The sequence below is a fragment of the Malaya genurostris genome, chromosome 3 (genome assembly GCF_030247185.1).
Source record: "Malaya genurostris strain Urasoe2022 chromosome 3, Malgen_1.1, whole genome shotgun sequence".
Classification (NCBI taxonomy): domain Eukaryota; kingdom Metazoa; phylum Arthropoda; class Insecta; order Diptera; family Culicidae; genus Malaya; species Malaya genurostris.
This window is the reverse complement of record NC_080572.1, coordinates 275,304,940-275,318,112: the sequence shown is the minus strand read 5'-3', so window position 1 is coordinate 275,318,112 and position 13,173 is coordinate 275,304,940. Positions and strand designations below refer to the sequence as shown.

The 13,173-nt window shown below is 39.7% G+C and overlaps 3 protein-coding genes across 15 annotated transcripts in view; 1 reads left to right on the top strand and 2 right to left on the bottom strand.

The window, feature by feature from the left end:
• Positions 1 to 13,173, top strand: part of LOC131435671 (serine/threonine-protein kinase N) — a 258,158-nt gene that overhangs the window by 139,797 nt on the left and 105,188 nt on the right. The window lies entirely within an intron of this gene.
• LOC131435680 (UDP-glucosyltransferase 2-like) lies at positions 1,776 to 3,742 on the bottom strand. The gene is made up of 2 exons (XM_058603822.1): positions 3,482 to 3,742; positions 1,776 to 3,420 (listed from the first exon to the last, which is right to left on the bottom strand). The coding sequence occupies exons 1-2, from the start codon at positions 3,641 to 3,643 to the stop codon at positions 2,035 to 2,037; spliced, it is 1,548 nt and encodes a 515-aa protein (XP_058459805.1). The 5' UTR covers positions 3,644 to 3,742; the 3' UTR covers positions 1,776 to 2,034.
• On the bottom strand, positions 4,780 to 11,994 carry LOC131435677 (UDP-glycosyltransferase UGT5-like). Its single transcript, XM_058603820.1, has 2 exons — positions 11,075 to 11,994; positions 4,780 to 11,017 (listed from the first exon to the last, which is right to left on the bottom strand). The coding sequence occupies exons 1-2, from the start codon at positions 11,240 to 11,242 to the stop codon at positions 9,632 to 9,634; spliced, it is 1,554 nt and encodes a 517-aa protein (XP_058459803.1). The 5' UTR covers positions 11,243 to 11,994; the 3' UTR covers positions 4,780 to 9,631.

The window sequence follows — 13,173 nt, the reverse complement described above, 5'->3', positions numbered from 1 at the left end:
AATATATAAATCGGTGACGCTTGAGGGAAGATCATGCACACGCACTTCTATAGCACTATCTTGCATGTATACTGGAACTATCTTCCATGTATTCTCGTATCGAAGGTCGAATTTTGCACTACCTGAAGTCAACAACAATTGTATTCTTTCGTGTCGGCGGTAGCTTTTGTTCGTATGTTTCACTCATTTTGATGTCGTCCTATTATTCACTACACAATACTGTACTTGGTTTCTTCTGTCCCGAACGTAAACGGTTTTGTTTTATCGACTGACTTGGATGGGATGTGAAAGCGAACTGAAAGATTGATAGTTCTTTTTATTTATTCGTTCTGAAACACATTTGTCGCCTTGGAAATCAGTTTTCTTTAACATTCAGTAAAAACATCTATTTAATAGTAATTGAAGAATCTATAACGATTTGTATAGAAGGGAAACATATTTCCCTTGAGCGTTAAGGGGTTATTTCCGGAACCGGAAATCGCATCCAGATTTAATGTTCTAAAAAATCAAGAAACTTTAGGACCTTTTATTTGAATCTTAGTTTGTGAAAATCGGTTAACCCGTTACAGAGAAAATTGAGTGTACACTTTTACTCTAATTTTCACATATTACCTTGTAACTCCGGAACCCGAAGTCGGATCCAAATGAAATTCAATTTTAATCTTAGTTTGCATATTTTTCAATTTTTTTTGTTCATATCAGTACCCTGTATCTCCGGAACCGAAAGTCCGGTCGAGATGAAATTCAATAGTAGGCTATGGGACCATGAGACCTTTTAATTGAATCTAAGTTTGTTAAAATCGGTTCAGCCATCTCTGAGAAAAGTACACACACGCACGGACACACAGACACTTACTCAGTTCGTCGAGCTGAGTCGAATGGTACATAACATTCGGTGCTCCGATAACATTTCTATATAAGAAAGGCAAAAAGTGGATCTTCCTTCAACTTTGCCAGCGCCCATTCAACAAATTTTAGACGTTGTGTGTCGATTCATGATTAAATTATAGACCAAACTGAACAACAAAGTTTGACAATGACTCAAGACACGATTCACATACTGATTTTTTTTTCACTTATCAATTAAGGAACTATATATTATAGTACCACAATCGGTTTAGCCATATCATAGAAAATTGAGTGCACAATAATGTTACACACATACATGCACACATACAAACACGCAGACATTTGCTGATTTCGACGAACTGATTCAAATGGTGTATGACAATCGGCCCCCCGGGTTAAATAATTAGTTTTCGCAATGCTTGCGCAATCTTTCTACTGGGACTATAGACAATTAAAAATACGGAACAAATGAGAGTAAAAAACTCATATGATTGGGCCATCCTCGTTTTTTAGGAACAATGATGTCGTGGATTCTGCCGTGAATTCAAAAGTGGTATTGAAATGTTAGAGCGGCGTTGCTCTTGATGGAGATTACGTTGATGAATAAAGTTTAAATTTTGAACCAAAAAAAATCGTGTTCTCTTGGTTAGGCCCGGGACTTTTCATCCCATGCGTTAGTTTAGGCATGAGACGATAGCTTAAGATCCAGAAAAGTGTAATCCAACCGAAACTTATCCATCACTCGGCGAATGGTACGTTCAGTCCACGAACGTCAGAAACATCGCACAATTTTCTGTTTTTTTAGCATTGTCCTGATGAATTGTCAAAGATTACTGAACAAAACATCAGAAGTGGCTTTGACAGTTGAATGATCAGAGTGACAGTTACCTCTATCGAAAGATGTGACACACAGAAACAAAACACACTTTATAGTGGAATTAAATGGAATTTATTTTCTTTTAAAGCGATATCTGGTAGTACATTTGAGAAAATGATTGTAGTGGAAAATGTTTTTGACAGCTTTATTGTAAACAAAAAAAAAAACAAATAGCTTTCGGAAAAATTAGCATACGGCGAAATAACCCACTTTCAAAAGTCAGATTTAAGTCGAATATTTCATCTACTAACTCATAGGCACAAGTGTTCGTAGTTAGAATTTGATCAATTAATCCTAATGATTGGAGGTTACTGAAGCTTCTGTTTTTTAATTTTTCCACAGCAAAGATTCACAATACTGCTGAAAGTGATTTTAATTATCTTAATCACTAGATAGACCGCAACCAAAACCACTGCTAGCACATCCAACAGGTACAGTTGGAAAAAGTTTAAATCCGCTCCCTGGTAGTGCATGTGAGCGGCTCCCTTGTGACGAATCACGTACTCGATCCAGTAGCAGGCCGTTTCCATTGCAGTCCGGGGACGATCCCGATAAAGAGCGGATATTTGTTTTGCATTCTGACGATACGACGAATTCGTCAGAACCTCATTCAGCAGGGCACTAAATGTCGCTTCTTCGAGGGTCTCGTAGTTCACCTCCAAACCCCATGCTTCTCGGACTACGGCTGCCACGTTTCCGGATTGCTCGGCAAAAATCGGAATACCCAGAATCGGTACTCCGTGATAGCGAGCCTCAGCTATTCCTCCCAAGCCTCCATGGGCAATGAACAAAACTACATTCGTATGTCCCAAAACATCATCCTGCGGGAGCCATTTCTTTACCATCACATTGGCCGGTTGATTCGGGAAGCTATCCGCTTCCCATTTCCACAGAACCCGTTGCTTTAGTTTTCCTAAACTTTTCACGAAAGCTTCCATTTTGTGTGCCGGCAAGTCGGCCGACTTTAGGTTGGATCCTAAGCAAAAATAAATCGCTCCATGTTCCGCACCATCCAACCAATCTTGGATGTCCTTCGGCAGGGGAGCCGGTTTTGTTTTGATTTGTAGCCCTCCAACTTCAACGGCATTCTGCAGGTAAGGCCGAGGACCTCCGTGTGTAAAATGACTGTTTAGCAAGAGCAGGGACACATTTTTCCTTACATCACCGTAGCTCGGGTAGCGATCGGATGGAAAATTCCAATCGTAATACGGTTTTTGACTGTAAAATATGTACAACCCCAGCACATTCTCCGCGCAAGCAAACAGGAAATTTTTTAATCTTGACGAAAATTTCGTGAAATCCTGTTGTCCTACAATGACATTTTGGCTCGCCGCGATCTCCCTTGGATTTCCCACCAAATCAGCCGTCAGTTTGGATATTCCACCGGTCCAAAGCACGACCGTCGGAGCCTGGAAGTGGGGTCCATAGCCAAGAACAAAATCCGCCACAAACAGACCCACAAGCACCAGATCGAATTTCTCATTTTTCAGTGCTAAAAATTCCGGATAGTTTATGGTGTCATTCGCTATCGCCACCATCTTCCGTACCATCTCCGGGAAGGTTCTAAGCATATTTTTCGGTGGTTCGTTGAGATACGATTTCATCTGCCGAATCAAAAAATCATCAACCGGCACCACAATCTCCCGGAAGTTTTTCACGGGTTTCGACAGCTTGAAAGGGCTCACCATTGTAATCTAAAATGCAGTGAGCAAGTTAATCAAGCACTTGACAACCGACTGACGTGAACACACTTACCTCATGGCCACGCTCGGCCAGCCCTTTGAGCAGCACCTGGGCCACAATTACGTGTGATTTGCCTGGACTGGGATCGATGCAAAGTATTCGACTGGATTCCACGGCGCCAAAAAGCACCATCAGAGGGCAAAACACTGCCAAAATGATAAATGATGCCTTCATGCCTGCTTCGCCGACGACGACCGTCCTTGTATAGAATCTACGCAAAACTGGTTCGGTAGTGGAACCACTTGTTACTTTTATTCTACACTAGCAATTCCCGCTACGGTGGAGCCAAGTCGAGGATGCTATGCGATGGAACGATTTTATTATTCTGTGTATTTGTGAGCGATCCGCTGTGGTGATATCATGGCAAGGTGTTTATCGGAGGAATCCATCGTCCAGTATTTGCGAGATATGACAAAACAAATGGTCGTAATAACAGTCAACAGGCGCTAGAGTTTCGATTATTTACAGAAGTGTGTGTGTGCGATCGCTTAAACCAATACCAATAGTATCGAACGATAAGAGGGGTATGTTATGACCATTTTGAGAAACAATGACTTTGCGTAGACTTCACGTAGTACTTTAGATGACTCGACGATTTTCTTTTTGCCAATCTTGATGTAATAATCGTTATTTCAAAGAAATTCTCTGAAGATACTTCGCAGTGTATGCGGAAGAATTCAAGGTTGCCATGTTACAACGCAGAGTTCAGATAGCGTCTTCATTTTTTGTTGGGATTATCTATCTTCTACTCAAAAACAGATCAAAACTACAATATGAAAGGTTTTGCATTGAAAAATAATATGAATAAAACGCTGGTCAGATTCCATTTGAATGGAGGATTTTTTAAATTTTAATTAAAGAAAGTTTAACCTCATAGTTATTCGCCTCGAACCGGATTGGATATCGACCCTATTCTAGCTATATGCCGCCCGGCCCATCATCAATGGCGGTCAACGCGGGCAAAGTTTGGTCCTCCCAGTAAGTGAATCGCATTCATGGTTAAGGGAGGGGTAGAGTCTAACGGATTAACATTTAACAAAATCATATTTTTTCTTTTGTATTTTGTAAAATAAAACATTTCAAGAATTTTTTGTCAAGTAAAGTCAATCGAAGTAAAAATCTTGGGCATGTGCGCCGAGCTCTTGTTTCTTCGCAGAATATGATAGGCCCGTAACTTCCAGAGTTTCGTTCCAATATGCTTGAAAATTGGACAGAATATTCTTGAAATGTTCTACTATAAGAAAATGTCTGGGGACGGGTGTAGCGTAATGGATAATTCGATGCCTTTCACGCAGCCAACCTGGGTTCGATTCCCAACCCCGCACATAAAGTCAGAAAGTTCTTCTGGCCCGAAGAGGCGAATGACCTTAAGGTTAAAACTTCTATAATCGAAACAAAAAAAAAAGAAAATGTAAAGAAAATAATAAAGGTTTTTTTTTCAAAAATGTTAGACCCTACCCGCCCCTTAACAATTATTTTTCATGAACAACAGACGCAAGATTAAAGGGCAAAAATAAGATTTTCTGAAAGCCCTTTCTCCCTGAAACGGATTACCATTACCGAAAATTGGCTAATGGGAGATCCGAATTTATTCAAATGTGCAAGTGTGTAGATATCTGTACTACTATTCACTGCACTGATATTGCACGTTTTGACATAGGACTACTCTTTAAATGTGGTCAGATCGCATCGATTCCAATAGATAAAACAATATATTTGAGATAGTTGGTGGTGTGAGAAATGCACGGGTGGACTCGGTGGCATTATATCGTGAGCAAAAATTACATATAAAATAATGACGCGAATTTATACAGCATTGGATTTTGTGTTAAAATGAAAACGAGTTGAATACTATAAAATGGGCATTGTAAGAAATCGTTTATTTTCTAAGTAACTGTCATTTATATCGCTAATAATGTCCAATTCTGTTGAGTTCAATGCATTGATGTTGCTGAAGCAATAAAGCTTGGCTGTGTAATATCGTATAACAGGTATTATTTTAGATTGTACCGTATTGGGAGAATACTGAATCCTCACCAGGAAAATGTCTGGGTATGGAAGGCTTCGAATTACATTCCTTTTGAGAAATTTGGCCTTTCTGTTTCAGCAGACTTCGCAGCCGACTCATAGCATAGCTTCGATTACATGGCTAGTGCTACGATTCTATTGACACAACAGAAATAATACTTTCTACTTATTCGAAGATGATAATAAAAGTTAATTAGAATGGAATATATTGGCATTGAATGTATTCGATAAGTAAATTCGACCGCGCTCTATCATGCGAGTCAAGTAAATACTTCTACGTAAATTCTATCTCATCGGCGGGAAGGGCCTGATGAACGACTGGCAAAGATATCGAAAATACTTGAATGTTATCTCGTCTTCAATCGTTCTTTTGAAGGTGAATCCATGCTTGCTACAAAACTCAGGCATATACATGGTTAGCAAGTTAGTCAATACATATACATATAGCCTCATGTTAGTCATTCATAATTACTCATGATTTATAGCTCTAGTGTAAGAGTGATCACTAACAATAACGATTGAATTAGCATATGTTCAAAGTGTGAAGGATTCAAAAATCCATTTCGTCCAGTCTTTTTTACAAGCCAATGTAACGAGAGGTAAACCCACTGCGCTCAATCATTGAAAAAAGTTCTTGTTTCGATGTGTCCGTTTTTCTTGGTATGCTTTGTGCGACGGTTCGTTTAACTGAAGCGGATAAAATTTTGCGCGTATTATATGACGCTACATTTCACCTTAAATGTCGAGATAACACCGGCAGTGTTGGTGATTGCCGATAATTTGACAGAAGCTGTTCGATAGTTTTCTATATTGTATACAACATTTTCAATCCGGTAGAAGATGCTACAAGAACTCGTGTCTCTCAATGCATGAACCGTGAGAGAATTTTTCTACATTTCTTCGCTCCACTTCATACTCTGAGTATTTCACTTCCCTTATACACAGTCTGGTAATGATCGGTGCTGCGTGAAATTTACCAAGAGAGAATCGCAAGTTGACATTTATCGCAGAAAATCGAATCGATGATTCGACTCGATGATTCTCATACTAGGTTGCAATATTTCAGAATCCTCGTGTGGAGCATTCACATACATTTTCATAGACACAACTTATACGAAGTAAAACGGTTCTATCGAAATTATCAACTGCCCATACAGCATCTGATCGAAACGAGAATAAGCGACCATTTGTTGCTTCAGAGAGAGCGCCACAGTAGCGTGCTAGCCCGTGATGCTCAGACAGGCCATCGAGAGAAATTCGTTCTCGCACTGGTGTCCATTCGATGTTAAATGAACCATGTCGGTTTTTTGTTGCTGCGATGATATTCGTCTTTCTTTGATGGCACTGATTGAATCGTGTGAAGAGCTGCGTTCTTCGATACAAGAAAAGCCATCCTTGAACACCGGATCTTGGTCATTCTGAGACATTTGGCATCAAAACAATTTTTTTATTCCATATTATAAGTTTAAAGGCACATTGCTTAAGTAGTAAGATGCCGAGGAAAAAAAACCTTTTTCAATTTTTTTTTCTTAGATGACACCAGATCTCATGCAATTCTAAAACATTTGCCATAGAAAAATATTTCGATTTTGGAAATCTCGAAAATTTTCCAAGCCCCATTGTCAATTAGTTTTAATTATTCTCGTGATGACACTAGATCTCGATGTTTCATGCATTTCTATTACATTTGACATCAATGTATATTTTTCGATTTCGGGAATCTCAAAATTTTCTAAGTTTTACAGTCAAGTGAATTTTTTTTTTGAAATTTTAGATCTCGAATAAGAAATTTTTTTTTTATTTTGGATTTATTTAAACTCTAAGATATTTGGCATCGAAAAAAAATCTTCGATTTCGAAAATTTCATGCACCCACTCCTACAGTTTCATGACAGCTATAATCAACTCTTTTTTGCCTTTCTCATGTAGAAAGGTTATGCAATCACTGTGAAAACCGACTTTTGAACCGACTTCCGGTTCCGGAATTATGGGGTGAAATGTGCAAAAATAAGTGCACTAACTTTTTTCGGAGATGGCTGAACCGATTTTCACAAACTTTGATTCAAATTAGACGAATTCCTGAATTCCATCCAGATCCGAAAATATAGGGTAAAGTGTTTGTTGAAAATATAATACCATCACTGAAAAAGGCATAAAACCGTAAAAAACGCCATTTTCGTCTTTTATTTTTGAGTTCGCCTCGGGCGCCAGAAATACTCATTACGGCTCTGAGGTAGGCAATTGGGTACCGTATGAATTAAAGTCAAAGGACGTGAAAACTCTGTTTTAACTTTAGATGCGAACAACTTTTTTTTAGAATGAATTTGAAATGAACAAAAAAAATGATCACCTTAACGACAAAATGCAAAAATGTGAGTCCGATATATTTAGGCAGGAAACAATTGTACGATGAGCATCATCTTGATTTTTGACCGAATTTGACGTTTTTTTTTCTACGATCTCGCGACCCTCACTGAATGCTTTAATCAGAGATGGCATTTCACTAGAGTGATACACCAGGGCGTTGGTTTCAATTGAACACAGCGGATACATTTGTCCCGCTTCACACAAAGAGGAAAGCGCACTTCTTTTCAGTGTCCAGACAGACAGTCTTTGAGTGCGTGCTTGTGTTGAAAGAAGCTGGTGCGAGAGAATAGCATTCTCTTCGCACGAATAACTCTCACGTGCTCTCGCCTAAATACACCCAAGTGATCACTGGCGCGTGATGGTGAGCGAACACTTCTGTGAACTTTAATTAATAGAGAGCAGATCTGGTCTTGCTATGAAAAATTTGCAATGAAAACTGAAAATTTAACGATAAATTGTTTTATTTTGCTGATTTTGCTTGCCCCACGCTTCTTCTACGCAAACCATACACCAGAGTGCTCACCGGCGTGTACACCTTTGTGAAAGTATCTGCATCCACCTCAGAGAATTTAATGCTCTAGTACTTTGGTGCGAATCAGTGGAAGAGGTACACTTTATACAACAATGGTGTATATATGTGAAAGAGAAGAGCTCTCGTTGAAGTTGTCAGTGCGTGGAGAGAAATTTTGCTTGCTCTTCGTCACACAGAGGAGATGGACATCTCTGGCTTTAATGCCACTCAAATACTTGCGTTCTCAATAGAGTAGACTCCCCAAAACACTTCTGCAATATTTTCAATCATTCCGTAGCCGAAATTTCATTTGAAATACAAAGTTTCAAGCAAACTCGTTGTTCAATATTTTTCCATAGTAAAAATAGCCAGACCAATTTTTCGTGTCGTAAACAAACAGCTGCCAAACACACACTAATTGACATATCCCGCTCAAACTTAACAGGAATATCGAAAAAGTTTGTACCAACCTAAAAAAACAATCCGATCGGTTTCACGCGCGCGGTTTAAATAGACCAGTTCGGGTGAATTTTGATCAGAAGGTATACTACGTTGATCAAAAAGTTCCCGGAATCACCACCGTGTGATGCTCTCAGTCATTCGATTGGATTTTTTTAAGTTGACACATCTGTCATTGATATTCTATCAAATTTCCAGCTCGATACCTGGACGTTTGTAAAAGTTACGCTGCATTGAGTACATCTGCGATTGTGCGTGTGTGATTGTGTTAAAAACGGTTTCAATAGTGCGACGAAATTGCAAATGTTAGAAGAGTGTTTGGGCAACGATACTCTGTAGAAAACAGTCGTTTATCAGTGGCACGAATATTCCAGAAGTGGCCGTGAGTCTGTGAGTCGTTTTCTGTCGAAAAAGAATGCCACCGTTATCCGTTAACATTTGGCTAAAAACGAAATGAATAACATTCAGCAACCACCGAATTCACCTGATTGGACTCCATGCAACTTTTTCCTATTCGGTCGACTCAAGATCGACATGAACTTAATAGGTAAATTTTCATCAGATCGCAACCGAACACATTCTGTGAAAAAAAAAACTGGTAACAAATTTCTGAAAAATTGCAGACGAGAATTACTCCATCCAGTTTGTTGTTGGGAACTGATAAAAAAGGTACAGCTTATTACTGAATATTACCGTAAAACTATAACTATTTGTTGGAATGTTCTAGACTGATGCTTTTTTAGCTGAACACGAGACCATTTTACAAATACTGTTCGTAATCAACATACCGATTAAAATCTAGTGAAGTTTTCGTTTTGTCTGCTTTTTACCAACTAGTTTCACGATTCCGGCGTAAACTATCTTAAAAATTTTAATTGCTAAATAAAAAACACATAAAATCACGGCTATGACATCCAACATATACAACTGGAAAAAGTTAAGATCCGCTCCCTGGTAGTGCATGTGGGGAGCTCCCTTGTGGCGAATCACGTACTCGACCCAATAGCAAGCCGTTTCCATTGCAGTCTTAGGTCGATCCCGATAAAGGGTGGAAATTTCTTTAGCTTTCTGACGATACGACGAATTGGTCAGGACCTCGTTTACCAATTTACTTAATGTCGCCTCACTAAGCGTTTCGTATTTCACCTCCAGTCCCCATCCTTCTCGGATCACGGTTGCTACGTTTCCGGATTGCTCAGCGAAAATCGGAATACCCAATATTGGGACTCCATGAAACCGGGCTTCTGCTATACCACCTAGACCTCCGTGAGTTATGAAGAGCACTACATTTTTATGTGCTAAAACATCATCCTGTGGAAGCCAACTTTTCGTCATAACATTAGTCGGTTGGTTCGGCAAACTTCCCGCTTCCCACTTCCACAGAATCCGTTGCTTCAGTTTGCCCAAACTTTTGACAAAAATCTCCATTTTGTGTGCAGGCAGATCAGTCGATTTGAGATTGGATCCCAAGCAAAAATAAATAGCCCCATGCTCTGCACCGTCCAACCAATCCTGGATGTCCTTCGGTAGTGGATCCGGCTTTTGCTTAATCTGTAATCCTCCTACCTCGACGGCATTTTGAAGATACGGCCTTGGTCCGCTATGCGTAAAATGACTATTCAGTAAGAGCAGAGATACATTTTTCCTCACGTCTTCGTAGCTCGGATAGCGATCCGAAGGGAAATTCCAATCGTAGTAGAATCTTTGGTTGTGCATCGCAAAGGTTATCAACACATTTTCCACGCCGGCAAGTAGAAATTTTTTGAATCGTGTCGAAAACTTCGTAGAATCTTGGTGACCAAGAAACGGATTTTGGCTAGCAGCGATCTCCATTGGATTTCCTACCAAATCGGCCATCATTTTGGATAATCCACCGGTCCAGAGGACTACCGTCGGAGCGCCAAAGTGCGGACCGAACCCGAGAACAAAGTCCGCTATAAAATATCCTACGATGACGAGATCGAATTTTTCCTTTTTCAGTGCCACAACTTCCGGATTGTTCACAGTTTCGTTGACCACAACAAGAATTCGTGTAATAAAACTAGGAAATTCTAGCAACATGTTCGGTGGTTTTTCGAGAAAACCTTTCATCTGTTTGCTAGTGAAATCGTTTTTCAGAGGGATCAATATTTCTCTGAAATTTGCCACCGGTTTCGACATTTTAAATGAACTAACCATCGTAATCTGGAAAATTGACTTAGTTTAAGCAATTCACATTTAGTTCCACTTACAACACTTTACCTCATGACCGCGTTCGGCTAACCCTCGCAGTAAGGTTTGTGAAACAAGTGCGTGTGATTTTCCGAGACTGGGATCGATGCAAAGTATCCGACTGGATTCGGCGACGCCAATGAACAGAACAGGACAAACAAGACCAACAATCACCGTAGAAATTGTTAACGCCATCATTGCGCCCAGTATTGAACGTCTTCGTCCGAGTACTACCGAGAAACTGACTGGAAGTGTTTCACCATCGAATCTTTTATGTCACGCATCACCTTCGGATTACCATCTGTTATCTTCAGAGCGAGACGTCCAGCAAACAGAACAAAGTAGTTCAAGAGACAAGTTCTCCTGATTATTTGAAGACTTGGCCATTGATTTGATGTTTCTACGATTGTCGTTGTTTAACGGTGGAAATTGTCTACTCTAGGACAATTTAAACTGAAATATTCTTCGTCGACACGCCCAAATGATAGCGCAAATGCTCGGGAATTTCCTACTCTGCACCTGCGAGAAGTCTAGGTTAGACGATACAGAAAGAAAATTCATGCCAGCCGGAGAAGCACAAGGATCACGATTGGTCAAAAGAGATTTTCTGCGATGAATAAACTTATAGCGCAGGTGAAACGTGCCTGGTTGAGAAACAGTACCCATTTCTTTCAGTGCACTGAAAGAAAAAGGGTACTGTTTCTCAACTAGGAACGCAAAACTTACGCTATAACTTCTATCGTAGGAAATCGCTTTTGACCAATCGTGATTCTTTTGCTTGTCCATCCAGCCTAGACGTTTTCTCATATGCGTTCCGCTAAGCAGAGATTTCGAACAAAACTGACAGTATACTGTCAAACATCCAGTAAAGGTGAATATTTAGAAGTGCTACCCAGTGTAGGAATTTTATTGGTTCGAAAATTTGTAGGCAATATAAATAAACGATTACATAATGCCCTTCAAAAGCACAGTGATCCTAAGTAGTGAAGTCACGACTTTTCCGCATGGGTGAAGAAAAATGATAACGCCACCTTGGACTGACCTTTCCAATTTCCCGACGCAAACCCAACTACTGAAAATATCTAGGCCAACATGAAAACGCAAACTTGCAGGAAAGTCTGTTCACAATTTGAAGGAGCCTTTTCGAAAAATTCAAACGATTTGGTATCTTGAAGAAATCTCTTTAAATAATCGTAGACCAAGGTGACACAGAAAGCACCACATTCTACTTCTACTTCAGACGAAGATATGAATAGTAACAGCTCTGATTATGGTATGCTACCTAACACCATCAGTCCCGTCGTAATCAAACTACCATTAAATCCTTTCCTTATCAGTTCGACGGTAAAATTTTACGAGTCACAGAAAAAAATGCCATAGAAACGCGTTTCCTTGGATAAAATTGGATGAATGATCTCGTCACAATCGAAACACTGATTGATGGCATTCCGATTGAAGTAATTCCCTGTTCCTCCTTCATTTTTTTTTTTCTTTCAAGGAATGGCATACGATGTTACTATGAAAAATATTGATAGTGAAACAATGCATGCCAGCTTTTAAAACCAGATAAAGATTGAAGCGCAGAGAATCACGAGACGATCTGGCGATGTAGTAAGCAATACTTATGACAGATATGTGTCACTGGAATCACGGAATCAGACTCGTATCGTTGTGGATTGCTAGCTGGTCTTGAAACCCAGCAAGAAGTAGGACGAGAACGGTCGCGTGTTTCATTGGAAGCAAATGTATTTAACGATAAAATCGGCAGTTCCACTTTGCCACATGAGGTTAATATTAATATTCCGTCTCGTCCCAGGACCTGACAAAGAAAAAGTCACTTTTTCATTCTCCATCTCCATCTAAAGCGATACACTCGACCCATCGCTCCTCTAAAATGTTGATGTCCTTTGTAAAAAAAACAGATTTGCCTTCAAAATAGGCTTCCGTTTCTGCCATGGTCTCAGCATTCAACGAAAATTTCTTTCCCTGGAGAAACCTTTTTCAGGTTTGGAAATAGATAAAAATCGCTGGGGGCCAGGTCTGGAGAATGCGGGGGATGGTGAACCAATCCGTAACGTAAATAAATTGATTTCACCGTTGCATTAGCATGTACTGTTGCGTCTTTTTCC